Source organism: Eumetopias jubatus, unplaced genomic scaffold (genome assembly GCF_037043125.1).
Source record: "Eumetopias jubatus isolate StellerSeaLion01/CBP00866 unplaced genomic scaffold, mEumJub1_p1.0 scaffold_1, whole genome shotgun sequence".
Classification (NCBI taxonomy): domain Eukaryota; kingdom Metazoa; phylum Chordata; class Mammalia; order Carnivora; family Otariidae; genus Eumetopias; species Eumetopias jubatus.
The window spans coordinates 216014015-216037000 of record NW_028274807.1 but is presented as its reverse complement, the minus strand read 5'-3'; the positions used below and the strand labels follow the sequence as shown (position 1 = coordinate 216037000).

The window sequence follows — 22986 nt, the reverse complement described above, 5'->3', positions numbered from 1 at the left end:
TCAGTGATTTTTGGTACATTCGTGAGGTTGTGCTGCTGTCTCTCGCTCCAGAACATTCTGTAACCCCGTCCCCATCACCCATCAGCTGTCACTCCCCCCACCACCCACGAGCCCCCTTCCCGTCCGTGGATGTGCCTGTTCTGGGTGTTTCACATAAATGGACGCACACCGCGTGTGGCCTTCTGTGTCTGGTTCCCTCCCTGAGCGTCGTGGGCTCGGGGTCCGTCCCCGGGGCAGCGTGTGGGGGACCGTGGTCCGTGTGTCCTCAGTGCACTTGCGGGCTGTGGACCGAGCTGCTGTGCATGCATGCCTGCAGGTCTTGCTCTGAGTGTATCTCAGAAGCAGAAGAGGGACAGGGTTGGGGGTGAGGAGGGAGGGCTGGGAATGTGGGGGGTCCCAGCTGGCGCTCCTGGAAGGGTGCGCCGGACGGCACGGCCCAGAGAGCCCGTGGGGTGGTTCTGAGAGGCCCAGAGAGGAGGAGGTGGGAGCCCCAGGTCGGGCCCAGGGAGCCCGGGGCTCACGGCCACCGCCTCACTCGTGCCTCCCCCCGCCTGGCCCTGCCATCCTGCCGTCCTCTGCTGGGGGAGGGAGGGAGCTGTCTGGATGGGGGCCAGCGCTGGCCAGTACCGTTGCCAGGACACCAAGGGTGGCCTTTGTCGCTGTCAACAATGGCCCCACAGGCCTTCCAGGCATGAGCCCCTGGGGACCCAGAGGCAGACATGCAGACCCTGCGGCGGGAGGCTGCCCGGCCCTACGTCCCCCGGGGGACCCTTGAAGCAGATTTCCCAGCACCTCTGTACAGGTGAGTGCCCGCCACGGCCCCATGCGCCACCTCGGCGTTTCAGGCCTGATGGCATTTGGTTTGGCTTCTCTTGTGTGTCATTTACTCTTCAGTCAAGGCATGTTGGTGCTGTACCCTCACCCCATCCTAACCTGGCTGCACCCTGCATCTCCTGCCCCACCTGCACCTTCGTACTCCCCTCCCCACCTGTGGCCAGAGCAGGGTGCGCGTGGGCACCGCAGGTCAGGGTTCCGCTGTGGGCATGGGCACGGCCCGCAGAACTGACCAGGTGTCTCCAGGAGTCTTCTGCAGCTCCCCTCACAGAACCACCAGGCTGGGGTGCTGGGGCCTGAAACCACGAAGATTTACTCTCTCCCGGTTCTGGAAGCCCCAAGTCAGAGATCAAGGGGTCGTCAGGGCTGGTTCCTTCTGGGGCCTAAGGGAGCAGGGTCTCCCCGTTCTAGTGCGTTTCTGGCAGTCCTCGGTGCCCTCTAAGGACCCATCACCCCGATCTGTGCCCCGGCATCACATAGCCTTCTCTGTCCAGGCTCCCCCTTCCAGAGACACCAGGCACTGCACGAGGGCCAGCCCAGCCCCAGAGGCCTGCAGCTTAGCAACTGTTGTCTGCTGAGACTGTTTCCCAGTGGGGTTCTGAGATACCAGGCGGGCATGGATTTTGGGGGGCCCTTTCACTGCAGCGGACTGGGGAAATACACTGTAATGGGGGACTGTGCAGATGTAGGAAGACAGGTGCCTTTGGGCCGCCCCACTGCACGTCTGTGCTGAAGGGGGACGTGCAGCACACGCTGGAAACCCGGGTGCAGGGGCCGGCGGCCGTGGCTCACATGGACTGTTTCCTCAGGCTGTTTCAAGGGGCAGGAACTCTCTGGATTGTGGACCAAGCAAGCATTCGTTTGGGGTTTTTTTCCAGCTCTGAGGTGCTGCTCTTCATTTGTTAAACTGACATTTGACCGAGAGAGACCTACTTCTCATCGTTACGTTAGACCATAGTCATTGTGTTTTACAAATCCTGTGCACGTTACAGTTCAGAAGTGTTTGTTTCACAAGGGCGGGGTACCCAAGATGATCGTGAAGTTCCCCTTTGAGCGCGTGGCAAACTCAGTGTGTGTCGGGTTCCCAAGACTGATGTCCCAGAACCTTCCAGGCTCACCCACCCTCAAGGAGACCTGTGGGTTTCCAGTCTTCCGTGATCTCTGGGCTGTGCAGGGCGCAGGTGAAAGAGCCTGTGGTCAACAGCGCCCCAACCACCGGGGCGAAGCGCCTGCTCGTCTTCTCAGGCAGTGCTGCTACTACCAGGCCTTCTGGAAGGAACGGCCATTTGAAGTTTCTGCCCAAGCAAGTTTCCCTGCAGCTTTAGCAGCTTTGGGGGTTTCTTCCACTTTGGGGTTTTTTATCCTGCTTTTATTTTTAATGGTACCACATAGAGATTCAGTTTTTAAGATTTTATTTTTGAGTCGTCTCCACACCCAACATGGGGCTCAAACTCAACCCCGAGATCGAGTCACATGCTCCCCCGACTGCGCCACCGGGCGCCCCTCGACCTTGATTGTTGGTAGCGTACTTCCATCTCTGCACTGCAGCCCCGCTCCTTACACCGTCCCCTGCTGCCCCAGGGCCTTTGTACACCCACCTGCACTGGGCTGCAGCTGCCTCCTTAGGGAAGCTGTCCTAATGTCCAGCCTAGGACGGGCTCTGGCAGCAGAGGCCTCCTGGCACAGGCGCCCCCCTGCCACCCCTTGTCCCTGGGGGGACGGGCCGGAAGTGCTGACACAGTGGACGTTTTAATGAGGGTCCCCGGGGGGTTAGAGGGGCGGGGACTACAGGGCTTAGCACCCCTCCCTCCTCTGCCGGGCGGGGCCGGGGGCGCGCATGCCGGCAATGCAGGGCAGAGGGTGAGAAGGCCCATTTGAGGCAGGGGTGGGCCCCAGACTCAGCCTCTGTCTCCTGCCCTCACCCCCTCAGCGATGACTACCTGTCCGTGGAGGGGCCCCGCTGGACACCGGCAATCAGGCAGGCAGTGCGCTGGAAGTACGCCCCCATGGGGCGCGATGCAGCCAGTCAGCTGTGGTACACCGGCCTGACCAACTCCGAGTCCCGGGAAGCCCGGTGCAGGCTCCCGCGGGCCCTGGACAGCCCGTACCGCCAGGCCTATGCGCAATGGCATGGATGTCACGGTCACCGGGAGCAAAGCATGCCCTTGGGTGAGTGCTCAGCCTGGCCTGCCCCAAGGGGGGGGGGGCAAGGACCACAGATGACTTCCTACCCCGCCCCCAACAGCCTACACCCAGCGCCTCCGGGAGACCGCCTGGTCCGACCCTGCCCTCCCCGCCCAGTACAGGGCCCCCAGGACGTGGTGGACAGACCGACCCATCCGGGGCAAGGAATACGGTGAGCAGGGCGGGGGTGGGGGGCGATCGGGGGAGCAAGGCCACCTCGGCTGCGGTTCAAACTGCGCGGGGACAGGCGGTGACCTGGGTCCCGGCCCCCCACAGTGGTCAACAGGCCCCGGCACCGGGCGGAGTCACCGTGGCAGGGCCCCGACTACGTGCCGTTCCTGTCGGTTCCCCAGCGCCCCCGCTACACCGCACAGAACTATAGGCAATGGGACCTGGAGCCATACTGTCCCTCCACCAACCAGCGGCCGCCATCCATCTACACGCCCATCCACTGATAAAGTTCATGCTGCCCGACACCACCCGCTGCAGGGACGCCACCCCCGTGCATCCGTCCACCTCTGGGGACCCCGGGGACCTTGGGTGATCCAGCGGCCAGATCAAGGGAGCCCCCCCCCGCCACCAACCAAGACGCCAGTGACCAAAACTGGGCCAGAGGCAGACAGACGCAGGGCATACCAGCCGCCCTCTCCTCACTCTGGGCTCTGGGCACACAGCTGAGACCACAGCCCTCACCCACGGGTGGCTCTTTATTCGTGTCCAGCAGTGGCCTGGGCACAGAGCACGGGACTTGCTCCTCCCTACCCCTGCCTGAGGCTCCTGTCAGGCTCACTGACCACGTCATGGTCGAGGGACCTGGCGGCACGCAGGAAACTGCACCCAAGCCTGGGGTGAGGGGTGAGCCGGGCGCACCCCTGGATCCCAGAGGGCTGAGCTCCGTGTCTGGGATCCTGACTGTCCTGCCCCCACAGCCAGCAAGGATGGGGGGGGTAGGGATGGGAGGTGGGGGCGGCACGGAGGGAGGGCTGCTCCTGGCCTCAGCTGGGCCTGGAATGTACAGAGTTCATGTGCACAGGACGGCAACCGTGGCGCCTGTGGAATCAGGGCTGGGCTCCAGGGTCCCCTGCAGGAGAAAGGGGTGGAGTGGAATCAGTGGGGGGGGGGGGGGGGGCTGCCCCGGACCCAGCCCTCCAGCCCCTGGCCCGCGGGGGTGGGGCGCGGCTGGGACTCACAACTCCGCAGGCGAATGGGCCAGATGAGGAGACTGCAGAGACAGAGGGTGGCGGCCACGCCCACACCGCCAGTGGCGGCCACCATCACCCAGCGGTAGAAGCCCGTGCAGGCCCTGCAGCAAATCTCCAAGCTAGAGGGGGGGGGCAGAAGCAGGTGAGTTGCCATCTGTCAGGTCCCTGCAGCCTGGACCTCCTGCTCAGCTGTTGGGTAGCCAGAACCAGGGGGTCACCCTCAACCACCCACACCCTCCTCCCACATCTGCCCCATCCCCTCCCTGCCCTTACTCTGCTCCAACCGCACGGGCCTCCCCCTGTTCCTCCAACACGCCAAGCCCAGTCCTACCACAGGACCTTCGCACTGGTGGTTCCTCCCCATTTGCCTGGAACTCCCTAACAGGTCTCCAGTCCCATGTTACCTCCTCAAGGAAGCCCTCCCTGACCTCTTGCCCCAGACAGGTCTCCATGAGTGCTGTTTTCTACACCCCCTTGCCACTGGTTTGGATGACACAGTTCTGTGCTTATTAAAGGGGCCAGTATTGCCCCCAAGTCAGTGAGGACAGAGGAACAGGCTTTTGTTCCCAGATCCCAGGCTTCTACAAGTCTCCACCGAGTGGTCTAGAACCATCTGGATCCGGAACCCTGGGTTCTGAGGGTCCGAACACAGATTCTGGCTTTGCCCTGGCCCTGCCCACTCCTACTTCCCCAGTATGTCCGGACGCTGTGTCCCCAGCGCACAACAGCCCGCCAAGTGCCACAGGTCAGGAACAAGCGGGTCTCCCCAGTGTGCGGGCCGCACCCGTGTGCTGGCCTTCGTCCAGGCTGAACCCCCAGACCTGGGGCAGTGCCTGGCACTCAGCACGCACAGCACGTTCTTACTAAACGAGTAAATGAACAAAGAGCACTCACGAGCAGGGATACAGGCTCTGGATGGCCATGACTGCCAGCCCATTGGCCACTTTATCCGAGAAGCTCATGGCCCCGTACACGAAGGCTCCGCTGTGCTGGGTACACGAGCAGGGAGGTCAGCCCCCGCAGCCCAGCCGCGGCCCCCAGCCCCCGCCCCGCCCCTCCCTCAGCCTCACCGTGTGGGGGCCGATGAGGTCGGCCGTCATGGCCAGCGAGGTGACGAGGATGGTGGCGCAGCCCGTGCCCAGCAGCACAGCCGCCGCATACACGGCCATGCCCAGCCCGTCTGCCAGTGCCACCCAGGCGGCGAAGGCCAGGATCACCAGGAGGCCCACAAAGTAGGTCAGCTGCGGGGGAGCCGGCCAGCATCAGCGCCACCTCACTGCGTGGCGCCTGCCCTCCCTGGTCTTCAGCCGGCCGTACCCCATGCCCGGCCGCAGCAGGGAGGGGGTCCAGCTGGACCCTCCCTGCGGCACCCCGAGCTCGGACCTCAGAGGGTTCTGGAGCCAGGGGCACTAAGCGCGCCAAGCCAGCCCCGGGCAGCTGTGTGGAGACGGAGCTGGCTGCAGCCAGACGCAGATCCATTAAAATCAAACACAGTGACGTGTCGAGTTCCTTAGTTGCACCGGCCAGAGTTCCAGGGCTGCAGGCCACCGCCGGCCACGGCCCCAGGCAGCACGGAGTCCTAGAGCGCTGTAGCCCTGAGCCACGCAGAAGCCAGCCCCGGGGCTGCCACGGGCTGGACGCCGCGGTCCGGAGCCACCGGTTCTCGGGGTCCCGGGCGTCCTCAGCTGTGGGGGCCCCCACCCCCACCCCCCACCCCATCCTGCCCACTTACATTCCTCCCGATGCACTTGTTGACTGGCTTCATGAGGAAGGAGGAGCAGAAACCGCTGAGGTACATCACCAGCGGGATGGTGGCAATGAACTTCTGTTGGGGCAGAGTGGATGTGGGCACGGGGGGCACAGGGGCCCCGGGGCCGCGCCCCCTGCGCCATCCGTGCCCCCCCCGCCCCCACAGCTCACCTTGGGCAGGTTGAGGGAGTAGGTGAGATACATGGCTATGTACGTCTGGGACAGGTTCACAATGAGCCTCGTGCTCATGTACAGCAAGCCCACCTGTGGGCAGGCAAACCAAAGGCTCGGGTCGGGGGGCTGTGGGGGGGGTGCCTACGTGAGCCGCTCGTGGTGACTGGCCGCCAGGCTGGTGGGGCGGGGAGCAGTGACGGAGGGAGGGCGGCAAAGAAACTGTGTCCCCCCCACCCCATGTCCGCCATCCCTGCCCAGAGCCCTGCACCCCCCCAGCCCTGTGCCCCGCCCCACCCCGGGCAGTGCACCTGATAGAAGGCCGGCTCTCGGAGCCAGTGCTTCCAGAGCAGCAGGGGCCGGGCGGTGGTGGGGGCCAGCAGCGGGCTGTGCTCGTCCGGCTCCTCCGCCCGAGGCCGGCGCCCTTCCCTGGTGCCCAGATGGAACAGCAGTGAAGAGACGGCTCCAACTCCCACCACCAGCAGGGAGAGGTTCTGGAGGCCAGGCAGGAGAGAGGGGTCAGCGGCCACACTCTCAGCCCGGGCCCCGGGTTTGGGGCCACCGGGGTGTCCCAGCCAGGCCCCGCTCACCTGGAACACCAGCACGTCTTGGATGCCCAGCTGGTCAGTGACCCTGCGGGACCCCCCCAAGCTCGGGGAGCCCTGCAGGTGGAGCAGCACCCAGGCGGCACCGTACACGGTGATGCTGGCCACCACGGTGAAGGCGTACCTGGCGGGGGCAGGGCGGGCTTCAGCGCGGGGCCCAGGAAAGCACACGGCCACCGGCCACGCTGCCAAAGCCACTTCAGGCCTCCAGGGAATCTCTGGCTGGGGGGGGCGTTCGGCCGCCCAACACTGGGTGGCCACAGCAGAGCCCTTGCCGCCCGTTATGTGATGACTGACATCCCAGCTGCCGGGGCCGGGGGTACAGAGACTCCGGGAAGACCTGAGACGCTCGGAAGCCAGGACTGGGGATTCTTGGTTCCCAGATCCTGGGCCTTGACGGGGCCAGGGCTCCGTGGTCCGGAAGCATCCGGGGCCCCTCCTGCTTGTAGCCCCGGAGCGGTGCCCCTCCAGGGGCTGGGGGTGCGGGGGCAGAGCCTCTGGATCGCACATGAGGACTCAGTTTCCCTTTCTGAGAGTGGGACCAATAGCCAGAGATCAAAGTGAAGAGGCCACAAGGCTGGCAGGGAAGTGCCTGCCGGTAGAAGATGCCCCAGAGCCTGGTCTCACAAGCCACCCGCCAGCTGGGGCCCTCAGGGGCCTGGGCATTGGGCAACCCCTGTCACTGGGGCCAGCCACGCCCGAATGTGGAACCCAAAGGCAGGGTGGGGAGGAAGCCAGGCTGGGCCGCACTGAAGATGCTTCCACGACAGCAAGAGGCGTGCACACCTCGCGGGCGCCCTCCCGTGGGCCAGCCCTTCCCCGAGCTCCAGCCACGCTGGCCCCGCCGCCTGTTCCAGGCCTTCCTCCCGGAGCTCGAGCCCCCGCCCTCTTCCGGGCACACACTGTCCCACCGGGACGCACGCTGCCCAGACCCTCTCAAGGACACGTGACAAATCTCGGGATGGCCAGGAGGATTAAAGACAGTAACTGGCGTGTAGGGCCTAGAAATGTGCCTGCACACAGCAAGCACTCCATAAATGCTCCTAGTATCATCCTATCCAGCAGAACCTCTGTCAATACCCCAAGCAAGTCAACAGGCCAAGTGCTGGCTGCATCCTGCAGGCAGGATTCTAAGATGGCCCTGGTCCCACCCCGTCTTGTCCCTCCCCTGGGCGAGGGGACCTACGAACACGGGATGTCACCCCCTTGTTGAGGCAACATTTTGTGGTGAAGGTAAAGGGCTTCTGCAGCTAGAATTAAGGGAGATTATCCTGGGCGGCCCAGACCTAATCAGGAAATCCTTAGAAAAACCTAAGCTGAGACCCCTGCCCTAACCAGTACCCTGACGGGAGACCACGGAGCAGAAAATACAGCTAAGTGGTGGGGCGCCTGGCTGGCTCAGTTGGTCGAGCATCCAACTCCTGGTTTCCGCTCAGGTCAAGACCTCAGGGTCGCAAGATCGAGACCCGTGTGAGGCTCCACGCTGAGTGGAGTCTGAGATTCTCCCTCTCCCTCTGCCTCTCCCCCCACTCTCAAATATTTAAAAAAAAAAAAAAGAAAATACAGCTAAGCAGAGCCAGACCCCACCCCACAGGAACCGTGAGCTGATAGGTGCGTGCTGTCTGAAGCTGCTAGCTTGTGGCCGTTAACGCGGCAACGGCCGACTAATACGGTTTTAGAGGCGCGTGAGCGGGGACCCGCTGTCCCAGAGCCGCACAGCCAAGCAGCGCCCGAACGCAGAAGGGCCCCCGCCTCCCGGCCTGGCCCGCTGTGCACGCGCGGAGGCCGGACCTGAGGGCCGTGAGCTCCACCTTCTCGTGGTCATTGGTGGCGAGCTCGGGGATGAGGCTGAGGTGGGCGATCTGCGCCGCCGCCCAGCCGAACTGGAAGATCACGATGAAGGGCGCGTAGTAGAGGAGGGCGGCCCATTCGGGCGTGGCTGCCCCGCAGCCCAGGCACGGGCTGAAGATGAAGGGGAAGGACAGCAGGACACAGATGGTACCTGTGGGTGAGCAGACACGGGGGAGGTCACACCACGGGGCCTTCCCACACCAGCCCCGGGCTCCCAGGGCCTGGCCGGGTGGGGACCCTTCCGCAGTCACAGTTGGGGTGGGGGGTCCGCAGCCCAAGGCTTTCCTGGGGAGTAGGTCCTGTGACAAATGGGGAAACCGATGGGCGCCTGGGTGGCTCAGTTGGTGAAGCGACTGCCTTCGGCTCAGGTCATGATCCTGGAGTCCCGGGATCGAGTCCTGCATCGGGCTCCCTGCTCGGCGGGGGGTCTGCCTCTCCCTCTGACCCTCTTCCCTCTCACGCTCTCTCTCTCTCATTCTCTCTCTCTCCAATAAATAAATAAAATCTTAAAAAAATGGGGAAACCGAGGCAGGGAGCCCTGGGGTCCCCGAGGTCATGCAGCCCAAGAGGACAGCAGGGCTCCACCTGTCAGTTCAGGTTATGTGCCCCCAGTGTCTGACGGGGAAACAGACACACAACGGGCTGTTGTGTTCCCAAGGTCATGTGCTGCAAGGACAAGAGCAGGGCCAGGACCTACGGCCACGTGATAAGACAGGACAAGAATGGGGCTTCCCCCCTGCTAGCCTCGGGCTCCCCAGGGGTGCTCCCTTGGTGACAGGTGGGGAAACAGAAGCACAGAGCACCTGCGGGGTCCCCTGGAGCACTGCCCGCCACAGACACGCTTGCTTTCCCGCCTCCTGGCAGGGCTTCCCCCCCCCAGCTCCTGCCAAGCGTCCCACCGCGCACCCAGCAGTCAGGAGGCCAGGTGATGCTGGGCGAAGCTACAGTGGACCCTGCCCTCCCGGAGCCCCGGTGTCCCTATCAGCTCATGAGGGGGTCTTTTCTTTACCTGATACCTCAGAAGAAGCCCAAGTCCACGGGGGCAGCCAACAGGCCCTGCAGGACCTGCCCCCCCCCACCACCTTTGCTCCAGCCACACAGGAGGCCTCCTAGCCTCAGCACACCAGGCTCGGTCCTGCCCCAGGGCCTTTGCACCAGCTGTGCCCACTGTTCCCCTCACATCCTTTTGTGCCTCAGGACTAAACTCAAATGCCACCTCCTCAACAAAGCTCTCCCTGACCACTGCAGTCCCCAGCAGTCCCCTCCCTGTGCTGACACTTCCCTGACCACCACAGTCCCCAGCAGTCCCCTCCCTGCGCTGACACAGTCCATCTGAACACGGCTTTCCTCTCACATGCCTTAGCCCACACAGGGATTCTTTTGTCTCGGCTTGTTTCCTGTCTGCCTCCCCCAGCAGAGACCGGGCTCTGGGAGAGTGGGCAATAGGTCTCTTGAGGTCACTTCTGGAGCCCTGGCCACCAGCACGGAGCCTGGCACATATCTTTTGGGTGAGTGAATAATTATACTAATGTCGTCCACTTACAGCCCCAAGAAGTGGGTGTCCCTATTCTCCCCACTTTCCAGATGAAGACAGGTTCAGCGTGTGAGCCGCTGGGGCCTGAGCCATGCTCCTTCCCTCTGCCAGGACAGGCCCAGCTCAGCACCCTCCCCTGCTGGGCCTGGCAGCTGGCCTTCCCCTCTCCCTCCAGGCTCAGGACCTCATGCCGTAGGCCCTGGGGCTGCCTCCACATCCTGGGATGGGGAAATGAAAGCAAAGGCACCCTTCCTTGCTATTTTCTCTGGAACTGGGGCCTGGGAGGGGCAACCTAAGCTCATGCCTGGGGGCCCCAGGGGCCGCCTCAGGGCCAGGCACAAACTATGTAGACTCTAGTCAGAAGAATGTGCTGCCCTGGCCAGAATCTACCCTGAAGCTGGCCAGGCCAGGTTAACCATTGCCTGGATGAGGCTGCCTGGCCGGGGGACTTCGGGCAAGTGACTTTCCCTCCCTGGGCCACAGTTTCCAGAAAGTACAGACATTGAGGGGCGCCTGGGTGGCTCAGTCATTATGCGTCTGCCTTTGGCTCGGGTCATGATCTCAGGGTCCTGGGATCAAGCCCCACATCGGGCTCCCTGCTTGGCAGGGAGCCTGCTTCTCCCTCTCCCACTCCCCCTGCTTGTGTTCCCTCTCTCGCTGTGTCTCTCTCTCTGTCAAATAAATAAATAAAATCTTAAAAAAAAAAAAAAGTACAGACATTGAAAATACCCAGCTCCCAAAGTCAGCATGAGAACCAGGAGTTAACGTATGAAAGTGGGAGCTCCTGTGGCTCTCGGCCACTTCCTGCCTCAGCAGCTTCAAAGCTGTGCTGTGTCACCCTTGCACAGCTCTTTCAGTGGGTTGGAAGCCCCCTCCCACACACTCCTATTCATCCCTCAAATCCCCAAAGCTTCAGAGCTCCGCTTCTCCCTTATGAAACCCAGTTCACCCACATGCCCCAGCCTGGATCCCACGGGAAAAATCCATGTGTGGCTGTAAGGGTCCTCTCTGGGCTAGAAGGGTCCTCTCTGGGCTAGAGCAGGGGAGCCCAGGGGGCCTGCTAAGGGGAAAAGTGAACCCACCACCCATAGGCTCAGAGGCAAAAATAAAGAGAAGTGGGCACTGTTTCCAAGGTGATTCACGCAAGCCAACTTATCAGGCCAAGAGGGGCTGCCCCAGTTTCTTCTCTCCACAGATCCTCCTGGATCTCCCCACATGCTCACCCTGAGGCAGAAAAGGGGTGCAGGTGGAGGCCTTGAGGTCCCCCAGGCCTGTTTTACATAAACACAAAGCCTTCAGTTCTTTATTTACAAAGGTGCCTAACCACTGCCTCTGCCGGGGGAACTCAGATTCTTTCCTACGGGGTCAGGTGGACCCTCCCACCTACGAGAGGGGCACACAGTCAGGCCTGGGGGCACATGCAGTGTCCACTGCTCAGCTACGTTCCCACAGCTGGCTCCGTCTCCTCAGGGGTGTCTCCCTTGCCCGACCCAGAGAAAAGACTCCCCACCTCTGTCACCTATCAGGCCTAGGAGCTGTCTTGTGTGTTTGTGCATGAGTTTATCTATTATGAACAAAACTGCATTGAAGACTAGGCTCAGCTCTGCAAGCAATCCCAACGTTGGCCCAAAGACGGGTACCTCTCGCGTCTGTTTTTCAGACAAGGTGATCACCAGTCTGTCGGAGTCTCCTGTCTCCCCCTGCTTCCCTCCCTGGCTGCTATGGTCTCAAGTGACCCAAGAGCAGCCTGGGTGTCCTCAGTGCCTAAGAAACCTGACATCCGGCCACTTGGGCCACTTGGAGATCTGCTGCACCCTGCAAAAACAGCACTCGCCAGGGCCCAGGGTGAATCCTTGCCTCCCTGGCCACTGCTCCCAAGGGCAAGGAGGGCAGTGGTCAGCCCCTCCTATCTTCTAGAAAGCTGCCACCCAGAATTCACAGGACTGGGCAGGATTCCTATGCCTGTCTCCTGAAATGCCCAGCGGAACCCAGATGCCAGGATGCAGCAGGCACCTCTGCCAGGGAAAGAACAGCAGAGAAAGCGGCTGGGGCTAATCTCATGGTCCAGGATCCATGGCGGCAGAGAAGGGATGCTGGGAGGCAGGCCTTATCAAATGTGTGCACTGGGCAGGACACCCCAGCTCCTGGGGGACCCGCCTCCTCCCCTCACCAACAGAGGTGTTCTGACAACTACCCCAGGACCCACGTTGACCCTGTTGGGCCCGCAGACCCCATCCTCCTCAGCCAGACACACGCAGGCCCCTGCCTCTTCGGTCTTATTTGGCCCCCAAGTCTTGGCTCCCCAGCGCAGCACCCCTAAACCTCCCGAGCACCAGGTTCCCCATGATGGGGCAGAGGATGGGCAGGAGTGCGCTGGAGAAATGGGACAGACTGACAGAGGGGGCTCCAGGCAGCCTGACCCTCACTCGGACAGAGTTGTCACCCAGACAGACAAATGGAAAAGTCAAGCCGGACCAGGCGGGCTGACAGAGGTGGCACCAGGCAGTCAGACCCAATCTAGAGAGGGTTCAGGGTGCCCATGGGGGTCAGACAGAAAGACAAAGGGAAGTGCCACTGGAAGGTCACATGAGTGGTCAGGTGGCAGAAGTACAGAGCAGTTAAGCAGACAAATGGAGGAGGTCAAGGATGGGGCAATAGAAAGGTACTAAGCAGCCGGACAGAGGAGCTTCAGGACGTAAGTAGGGCAGGCAGGCAGGCAGGCAGAGCCGGGGAGCCCATGGCAGGCGGCGGGCTAGGAGAGGTCAGGCCCCGGGGCGGGCAGGCAGAGGGGGGAGGCTCAGGCCCCGGGGCAGGCTAGCAGCGGAGGGAGGCTCAGGCCCCGGGACAAACAGTGCGTTGGGGGAGGCTCAGGCCCCGGGGCGGGCAGGCAGAGGGGGGAGGCTCAGGCCCCGGGGCAGGCAGGCAGAGGGGGGAGGCTCAGGCCCCGGGGCGGGCAGGCAGAGGGGGGAGGCTCAGGCCCCGGGGCGGGCAGGCAGAGGGGGGAGGCTCAGGCCCCGGGGCAGGCAGGCTAGCAGCGGAGGGAGGCTCAGGCCCCGGGACAAACAGTGCGTTGGGGGAGGCTCAGGCCCCGGGGCAGGCAGGCAGAAGGGGAAGGCCCCGGGGCAGGCAGTCAGAAGGCGGGAGGCTCAAGCCAGAGGGGGGACAGGCTCGGCCGCGACTTACCGACCAGGTGCCAGGCCTTTCGGGGGCCGCAGCGGACGCAGTGGCCGGCGGCGCGGTCGGCCTCGTAGCCCACGAGGGGCGTGCACAGCCCGTCGGCCACCTGGCCGAGCAGCAGCAGCAGGCCGGCGCCGCGCGAGCTGTAGGCGCGCACCGAGTGCAGGTAGAGCAGCAGATAGGTGAACCACATGGACGCGCACAGGTCGTTGAGGAAGTGGCCCACCGCGTAGCTCAGCCGCGCGGCCACCGACAGTGGCCGCGGCGGCGCCCCCGCTCCGGCCGCCGGGGGCCCCGGGCCCATGGCCGCGCTCCGTACCCGGGCCGGCCCGACGCAACCCCCGCGCGCGAGCCGTCAGCGCCCGGCCCCCCCCCGCCCCGCGCCACCGCCCAAGCCCGCTCGGCCGAGCGCGCCTGCAGCCGCAGGGCCCCGAACCCCGGATTAAGGCCCGCGTGGGGCGGGACGGGGAATGCTGGCGGCCGCCTCCACCAATCGGGGCCGCGCGCCGGGGCCCGAGAGCCACTAACCAGAGGGGGGCGTGGCCTCGGGGCCAGTCCGGCCCCCACGCCCTGCGCCGACGGGGTGGGACGGTCCTAGCGCCCGACGGCTCACCTTGGCGTTAGCGGGACCCTCACCGGTTGGGGGGGCGACGCAAGGGGCGCCCACACCCAGACTCCTGCCTTCAGGGCCGCGCCACCCTAGCCTGCCCGCAGCTTTACGAGGCCTAATGTGTGGGCGGGGGAGGACGGGGTGGGCTGGGGGCGTGGGGGATGGGGGAGAATTCTGAGCCTGAGCTCGCCACTCCTCGGGGTCCCGTAACTTCCCAACTTGCCGGCCCGGAAAGACCCAGTCGCACGCGGAGAGGACGCATTAGTTCTAATTAATTAGTTATTAAGGATAATAATGGGGGTAATCATCATAACACCAGCTGGCATTTAATGAGCGCTGACTCTGCCAAATGCCCCACGTGGGTTTTCTCACCCAAGCCGGGAGGGAAGCGGGGCGAGTGGCTCCCATTTCACACGCGATAAAACAGGCCCGGAGAGCGGGGAGGGCGTGCTCGGGGACGCAGTGAGTCAGGTGCATGCGACACCACCCAAGGCCTGCGCTCAGAACCCCTCCCCACTCTCCTCCAACGGTCCTCCCACGACGGGGTCACCACACAAGCGGTTTCAAGTTCCCCCAAGCTTTGCGTGCAATTTCTCCACCCCCCCGCGCCTCCTCCAGCAGCGGTTAGACACCTGCGCTCTGGAGCCAGAAACCTGGGGTCTAAATCCAGCCCCACTCCCTGCTAACTGTTCCGGCTGGGACAAGTCCTTTAACTCTGTGGGGTTTCAGTCTTCCCAGATCTAGAATGGGTATAATGTACACTAAAAGTCATATAGGGGCGCCAGGCTGGCTCAGCCCATAGAGGGTGCGATTCTTGATCTCAGGGTCTTGAGTTCCAGCCCCACGTTGGGTGAGAGATTCCTTTAAAAATAAAATAAAATAAAATCTTGTATAATCGTTAGCTCTTAAGAGTCTCAGCCAGAAAGTTTTCTCATCACCCTCTCCTCCCCTGCCGGTCATACAGTACTCTGGGCTGCCCCCGTCATAACCCTGATATCTGCTCTCCCCCCGACCCCAGCTATTAACTGTATCCCCCACTGAACTCTGATCCTCATGAAGGCGGGGACGGGGTAGCTGCCTACGCCTGGCACATAGGAGCTCAGGAAATATCCGTCCAGTGACTGCAGGGTGGGCACGGAGGCGGAGATTCAAAAGCGCCGACAGAAACTGGGAGACAGGAACCCACTAACAAACCAGAGGCTCAGGCACCCCAAGGGGGTCCTAGCCCAGAACTTCACACTGATGCAGACCACCCACCCCAATACCCACTTTTTTTTTTAATGGAAAAGAGCCTGAAAAATGGGTGTGGGTGGGGTGATGGGGACTCGAGATAACCTAGCGTGGGAGCCGGGAGAGAAGGGGTCACCGCTTTGGAGGAGATGAGAGACAAGAAGCTCAATTCTTTCCTCCCCCGGGAAGGCCGGGCATGCTCCTTCCGTTGCTCCAGGAGAACGAACGTGATTTAAAGAAATTCTTGCCCCAGCCTTACATGACGTTTCAAAATACTTGCCTAAGTTTCTCTAACATTTTTTTTAAAGTTCTTCTTTATTGGGGCACCTGGGTGGCTCAAACGGTGAAGCGTCTGCCTTCGGGTCAGGTCAGGATCCCAGGGTCCTGGGATCGAGCCCCACGTCGGGCTCCCTGCTCCGCGGGAGCCTGCTTCTCCCTCTGCCTGCTGCTTCCCCTGCCTGTACACGCTCTCTGTGTCAAAAATAAATAAAATCTTTTTTTTAAGTTCTTATTTATTGATTTAAGTCATCTCTACCCCCAAGGTTGGGCTTGAACTCACGACCCGGAGATCAAGAGTCACACGCTCCACGTCTGAGTCAGCCGGGCTCCCCTCACCTAAGCTTTGTATTTACATTTCTCATCTCCTTTCATCCCACATCCCTAGGGGATCTTACACTACTTCTTGCCCATTTTACAGAGAAAACAGGCTTTTACAGAAGTCCCTTGCCAGAGGGCACACATCTAACAAGAGGCAGATTCAGGATCCACACTGGGCTCCCCGCGTGATCTGCAGCATCTTTGAGTTCTTTATTCTCGGACAGGGGAGGGCCCACCTGAAGAGAAAAGGTGCCCGGTGTTTACTCTTACCAGCCCCCCGTGTGGGTCAGGAACCCACAGGGAGCATCCCTCGAGCAGACCCAGCACGGGGAGCGGGGGCGTTTGGCAGAAACACCAGCATATCTCTGGGTTTTCCTGCGGGTGGTAGCCAGCAAATATTCCCTGGCCTGGACGCTGGGGGGGCGGCCGGGGGGGGGCAGGAGGAAGACAAGAACAAGGCGGACCCTGGCAGGGAGCTGCCCCTGCGCTGTGTCCTTCCCTCCTTCCTTCCTGGACTCACTCATTCGGCGGATCTGGCCTCATGCTGAACAGTGCAGGAGCCCCAAAGCTTCTGAAGCCCCTCGTCTGAAGCAGGGGCAGAGCCAGCCCCTCTGTTGTCGGTGCTGGTGCTGGAGGGGTCAGACATGGGAGGGCCGACTGAATGGCAGGCAGAGTCTGGACGTGACCTCCGGATCACTGGGGAGCCATGGGAGGGTTTTGAGAGGAGCTGGGAGAGTCAGATAAAAAGATGGATGGGGGTAGGGATGGGGGCCGTCTATTCTGAAGCAGGCATTGGCTGCAGGGGTTGGGAACCTAGTGCAGAGCACACATGCCCCTATAAGAGCCCGTGTGAGATTTGTGGGGGAAGATCAGAGAAGGTCCTGCCCGGAGGGAGGATGTGAGAAAGGAGGGATGAAAGCCCTGCCCTTGGGATAGGACAGAGAGAGGCTTGGGGTCCAGCGAGATCCGAGCCTCTGATGTCCCTAGAGCGTCCCAGCTGCCCCCCACCCCCTGCTGGAGATCGGATGCCCTGGTGGCCCCCAGTCCAGCTGCAGGTAGGAAGGGAGGGTTCACTTTGATCTCCTCCCCAGGGGCTCTGGATGATTAGGAGCGGGGGAGGGGGAGGGGCGGGGGAGGGGGAGGGGTGGGGGAGGGGGAGGAGAGGCGGGGTGGATGGAAGGGGAGGGAGGATTCCTAGAAACTGGGAAACAACCAGGAACTTCCTTAGATCCCAGGGTGGCTGTGGGGGGCCCACAGCCAAGATCAAACCAGGCAGTCTCAGGCCAGCCCCCAAGCCTCAGTTTCCCTTTCTGTGAAATGGGTGTGACAGCAGCACTGCTGAATAGGGTCACAGGGTGGCCTAAGGGAGATGAGGCAGGTGAGGATTGAGCCTGCATAGGGACCAGATCGTTCGCTGTGGTGGGGGGCTGTCCTGTGTGCATCGCAGCACCCCTGGCCTCCACCCAAGAAGCCAGGGGCACCCCCCCCCCGCCGCAAGTCGTCACAACCAAACATGTTTCTGGGCATGGTCCAGTGTCCCCTGAACTACCCTGGGTGGCAGCCACAGTACTAGAAAATTCTCTGTAACAGGGTCTGCAGCTTCCCGGACCAAACCAGCTACCACTTCCAGTGACATTGACCCCAGTTCTAAGGGAGGCCATGAATTAAGCTCATTAAACCCTCGCAACAACCTCCTGAAGGCGGACATAGGCATCGTCCCACTTTGTGGAGCGGCAGACTGAGGCACAGACAGTTTCTGTAAATTGCTCAAGTCACACATGTAGGGCTTGGAGCCACCTCCCTGACCTTCTGCAGGTCCCACAGCAGTGGGGGTGCCTCCTCCTCAGGGGCCTGAGGCCCCCGCCCCCACACCCCTTCTTTCGGGCAGCTGTGACCACTGCATTTGTGTGTGTCTTCTGCTTCACGTTGTGTCCCCTCCCCTCCCTCCAACTAGGTGACAGTCCTAAACCCCAGGACCTTGGAATGCAACCTTATTTGGAAATAGGGTCATTGCAGAGGTGGTGAGTTAAGATGTCACGCTGGAGCAGTCCCCTGTGGACCCAATAAAAAGGGAAAGCTGGACGGACACACACGGAGAAGCCAAGGGATGATGAAGGCAGAGAGATCGGGGTGACGCTTGGACAAGCCAAGGAACACCCAGCATGGCCGGCGACCCCCAGGAGCTGGGAGAGCCTGGCGCTGATTCTCCCTCAGGACCACGGAAGGAACCAGCTCTGATCGAGTCCTTGTTGTTGGACTTCTAAGCCCCAGAACTGGGGCGCAAGACACTTCTGTTGTTTTAGGCCCGGGCTTTGTGGTGCTTTGTTTGAGCAGCTCTAGCGGCTAATGCAGTGCGTGCACGTGCATGCGCGTGCGCGTAGGAAAAGTTTTAGTAAGAAGTGTTAACAAGCTGGTGATGGGGAATATGGTGTGAGTACCATGGCCTTACCTACACTAATTTTGTACAAATGAAATGAATTTGCACAATATTTGCAAAATAACATTCATTTCAAAAACAGAAGTTTAAGCCATCCTTAATGGATCTCGTATTTCTGGGACTGCAAACTGGGACTCCGTACCAGGCTTCCTACTGTACAAATTTCCAAGTGAGGCACAGAAATGAATGCAGAGAAACTAAAATGAAATTTATGACTTTAGACAGCTGTGGTTACTGGCTTTACTGAGGGCTAGGTATTTTTTTTAAAGATTTTATTGATTTATTTGAGAGAGAGAGAGAGAGAGAGATCATGCGATTGGGGAGAGGGGCAGAGGGAGAGGGAAAGGGAGAATCCCAAGCAGACTCCATGCTGAGTGCAGAGCCCTTTGCGGGGCTCAATATCATGACCCTGAGATCATGACCCTGAGATCATGACCCTGAGATCATGACCGAAGCTGAAACCACGATTTGGACACATAACCGAGCCCCCCAGGCGCCCTTACTGAGGGCTAAGTATTGAGAGAACTTTATGTTGCTAAGAAAAAACAAGGGATGCCTGGCTGGTTCAGTCAGTGGAGCTGGTGACTCTTGATCTTGGGGTCATGAGTTCAAGCCCCACTGTGGGTGTGGAGCCTAATTGGAAAAAAAAAAAAAAAAAGATAATTTCGGGGCAGAAAGGATCTGCTGTCAAATAAATGCACGAAGGATGTAAAGTCAAATAATATAAATGCTGCTTCTATATGTTGCTTGTTTGGGGGTGTGGGTGTGTATGGACTCCGCATGAACTGGACGGAAGACACTTTTATTCTTTCTAGAGAATATCCATGCCGCAAGGTATTTTTCTTGATGCCAAAGAGCGGCAAACTGCTTTCAAAATCAGCCCCAGGGGCGCCTGGGTAGCTCATTCGGTTAAGTATGGGACTCTTGGTTTTGGCTCAGGTCATAATCTTGGGGCCCTGGGATCCAGCCCCGCTTCCGGCTCCCCGCCCTGTGCGGAGTCTGTTAGAGATTGTCTCCCTCTCCCTCTGCTCCTCCCTGCTCGGGCTCTCGCTCTCTCTCTAAAGGATATAAATAAAGTATTTTTAAAGAAGTCAACCTCAAAACAGTTCCTCTCTTTTTGATGTACAGGAAGATTCCTGAATTCCTTGTGTGGTTCCTTAGGAGGGGGGAGGACAGTTTCTAGCGCAACACCTTGTCAATCAAGCCAAAGAGGCGGGGGGTTGAGGGCGGGGCTTCCCCATCTTCCCGCTTGTACTTCTTACCTAAAGATTTTATTTATTTATTTGACAGAGAGACAGGGAACACAAGCAGGGGGAGTGGGAGAGGGAGAAGCAGGCTTCCCGCGGGGCAGGGAGCCCGATGCGGGGCTCGATCCCTGAGCCGAAGGCAGACGCTTAACGACTGAGCCACCCAGGCGCCCCACCTATACTATTTTTAACAGATCAGACAAAGGCAAGGGTGGTATGTCCCATGAAGCAACAGATCAGGGTCTGGAATCTGGGTCTGTCATGATTCCAAGGCACGCTCATCTTACTCAGCCCTGGGCTGCCTCTTAGGGGAACAGATTTATTGAAATTTAATTCACATACAATGCACCCATCTAAAGTGTGCAATTCTGAGGGTTGTTTTTTTTTTTTTAAGATTTTATTTATTTATTTGAGAGACAGAGAGAAAGAAAACAAGCTGGGGGGAGGGGCAGAGGGAGGGGGAAAAACAGACTCCCCGCTGAGCAAGGAGCCCTATGTAGAACTCGATCCCAGGACCCTGGGATCATGACCTGAGCGGAAGGCAGACGCTTCACCGACTGAGCCGCCCAGGCGCCCCTGAGGTTTTCAGTATATTTACAGTTATGCAACCATCACTGCAGTCTAGGTTTAGAACATTTTGATCACTCAAACTCCGTGCCCATGAGCAGTGTCTCCCCATTCCCCGTCTCCACTAATTCCCCAGCCGCAGGCAACCACTAACTTTCTGTCTCTATGGATATGCCTGTTCAGGACATTTCATATGAATGGAGCCACACACTTGTAGTCTTTTGTGACTGGCATCTTTCACTGAGCATCATGTTTTCAAGGTTCACCCCTGTTGTAGCATGAATCAGCAATTTATTCCTTTTTCTTTTTTTAAGTTTATCTTTTTTTTAAGATTTATTTATTTATTTTGAGAGAGTGAGAATGAGAGAGAGAGAGAGAGAGAGTACATGAGAGGGGGGAGGGTCAGAGGGAGAAGCATGCTCCTCGCCGAGCAGGGAGCCCGATGTGGGACTCGATCCCGGGACTCCAGGATCATGACCTGAGCCGAAGGCAGTCGCTTAACCAACTGAGCCACCCAGGCGCCCTTTTTAAGTTTATCCTTAATCATCTCTATACCTAACGTGGGGCTCGAAATCACGGCCCAGAGATCAAGTCACAGGCTATTCTGACTGAGCCAGCCAGGCGCCCCTAATTTATTCTTTTTGATGGCCACTAATATTCTATTAGATGAATGGACCACATTTTGTCTATCTGTTAATCAACAGATGGGCATTTGGGTTGCTTCTACTTATTGGCCATTGTGAATCGTGCTGCTGTAAACGTTCATGTGCAAGTTCCTGTGTGGACATGTGTTGTTGATTCTCTTGGGTCTATCTCTAGGAGTGGGATTTCTGGATCGCATGGTAATTTCATGTTTAATGTTTTGAGGAACTGCTTGGCTGTTTTCCAAAGCACTTGCCTCTGAGAAATTTACTGTACGCACTCATTTGCTTATTCAACAGATAGGGATTGAGCAGCTCCTAGAGGTACTGTTCTAGGTGCTTTAAAGTGATGGGGCGCCTGGGTGGCTCAGGCAGTGAGGCGTCTGCCTTCAGCTCAGGTCATGATCCCAGGGTCCTGGGATCGAGCCCCGCATTAGGCTCCCTGCTCAGCAGGAAGCCTGCTTCTCCCTCTCCCACTCCTCCTGCTTGTGTTCCCTCTCTCCCTGTGTCTCTCTCTGTCAAATAAATAAATAAAATCTTTTTAAAAAGTATTAAAAACCAGAGGCCCATCAAAGAGCCATTTAGGCCACGTCACCAAAGTGGAGCTTAATACCAACCTAACTGCAGCTTCAACCTCCCCCAGAAAGGTCTTTTTTTTTTTTTAAAGATTTTATTTATTTATTCGACAGAGAGAGTGAGAGAGAGTACAAGCAGGGGGGAGTAGTAGAGGGACAGAGAGAGAGAGAGAGAGAGAGAAGCAGGCTTCCCGCTGAGCAGGGAACCTGACGCGGCGCTCGATCCCAGGACCCTGAGATCATGACCTGAGCCGAAGGCAGACACTTAACCATCTGAGCCACCCAGGCGCCCCTCCCCCAGAAATGTCTTAATGGGTCAGTCAGGAACTTTCCCTCTCTGCCCCAAAGGAAAATGAGAGAATGTGCATAATAAGACCTCTTCCTCTTCCCCCTGCTAAGGGAAAGTGACCTTGCAAGGAGGCCCAATCCTTTCTCTTCTATTGGTAAGAACATCCTTGCCCCTTCTGGCTTCCTATATAACCTTCCAATTTGTAGGATTCTTTGGAGCTCCCCTCTACTTGCTAGATGGGATGCTGCCCCATCCATGAATCCCTTAACAAACCCCATTAGATCTTCAAATTTATTCCATTAAAATTTTGTTCTTTAGGGGTGCCTGGCTGGCTCAGTCATAGAGCATGTGATTCTTGATCTCAGGGTGGTGAGTTCAAGCCCCACACTGGGAGTAGAGATTACTTAAATAAACAAAACTTAAAACAAAAAAAAATTTTTTTTTTTTGTTCTTTAACAGAGAAAACTAACATATGGAGAAAAAATAAGGCAGGATGTATGGGGGAAACCTCATTGAGAAGGTGACATGTGAGCAAAGACCTGAAGGAGATCAAGCAGTGAGCCAGCAGATAATCGGGAGGAAAGGGCACGCCAGGTGAAAAGGCCGGGGGGAGGGGTAAGTGAAACGGACGTATTTGTATTTGAGGAACGTCAAGGAAGCAGAGAAGGGAGATGGCAGTGTGGTGATGTGGGCCCGTTGTTTGGGGTCTAATACGACATCGTGAGCATTCAGTGACCACAACTGTCACCGTGGGAGTAGGGGAGGTCCCAGCTCAGGCCATAAGACCACGCTGCCGCATGGGGGTGGGGGGCAAATCCCAGAGCAGAGCCTCCTGCCCCTCCATCTTCACGAGGTCCTTGCAGGCTTCCTGTCTCAGTTCCTCTTTCCAAATGCTTTCAGCCCAGTTCTGGACCTCAGCTTCGCAGCATCCCAGCCTTCTGGTCCTAAACATCGTGCAAGGTCCCCATTGCACAGTAGGGAAAGCTGAGCCCCCAGGGGGAGAGCAGCTACTGCCGGCTCACTGCAGGACTCGGCACAGCGGGAGGCCGGGGGCCCTAAGTTCAGTGAATGGATGGCTAACTCCCCCGCCAAGTTTGCAAGAGGCTAAGACAGGTCCCACCTTGTCCTGGGGCGGGAGGCGAAGACACTGCGGGGAAAGACCTTAACCCCCTTTCCTAGCAACCGGCCGCCGTCTCCATGGCAACTAGGGAGGGGCCTGATCTGGCCCTGCAGCTCCCGGGATCCCGCAGGGGCGGGCGGTCTCGCCTTCACCCGGAGAGGAGGAGTCCGAGCCGCGCCTACTGGCCCTTTAAGGGACTCCGCCCGGCAAGGCCTCAAAGCGCGCTGATTGGCCCCGAGAGCGGCCGAGCGCAGCCGAACTTGACGCACCCGCCCGCCGCCTTCCCTATCCACCTCCCACGCGGCCCCGGTTGCCCCAGCCAATCGCCGACCGGCGCGCCAACCTTCATCTGCATGGTCACGCCCC

At 59.5% G+C, this 22986-nt stretch overlaps 2 protein-coding genes across 2 annotated transcripts; one reads left to right on the top strand and one right to left on the bottom strand.

Moving 5' to 3' along the window:
• Nucleotides 1-403: 403 nt before the first annotated feature.
• TEKTIP1 (tektin bundle interacting protein 1) lies at nt 404-3978 on the top strand. The gene is made up of 4 exons (XM_028126243.2): nt 404-802; nt 2765-3003; nt 3080-3190; nt 3295-3978. The coding sequence occupies exons 1-4, from the start codon at nt 720-722 to the stop codon at nt 3471-3473; spliced, it is 612 nt and encodes a 203-aa protein (XP_027982044.1). The 5' UTR covers nt 404-719; the 3' UTR covers nt 3474-3978.
• On the bottom strand, nt 2230-13657 carry MFSD12 (major facilitator superfamily domain containing 12). The gene is made up of 10 exons (XM_028126242.2): nt 13314-13657; nt 8537-8747; nt 6731-6869; nt 6452-6634; nt 6141-6233; nt 5953-6045; nt 5291-5461; nt 5115-5209; nt 4209-4339; nt 2230-4099 (listed from the first exon to the last, which is right to left on the bottom strand). Exons 1-10 carry the CDS (start codon nt 13609-13611, stop codon nt 4077-4079), a joined length of 1437 nt encoding a protein of 478 aa, XP_027982043.1. The 5' UTR covers nt 13612-13657; the 3' UTR covers nt 2230-4076.
• Between the last annotated feature and the right edge of the window lie 9329 nt (nt 13658-22986).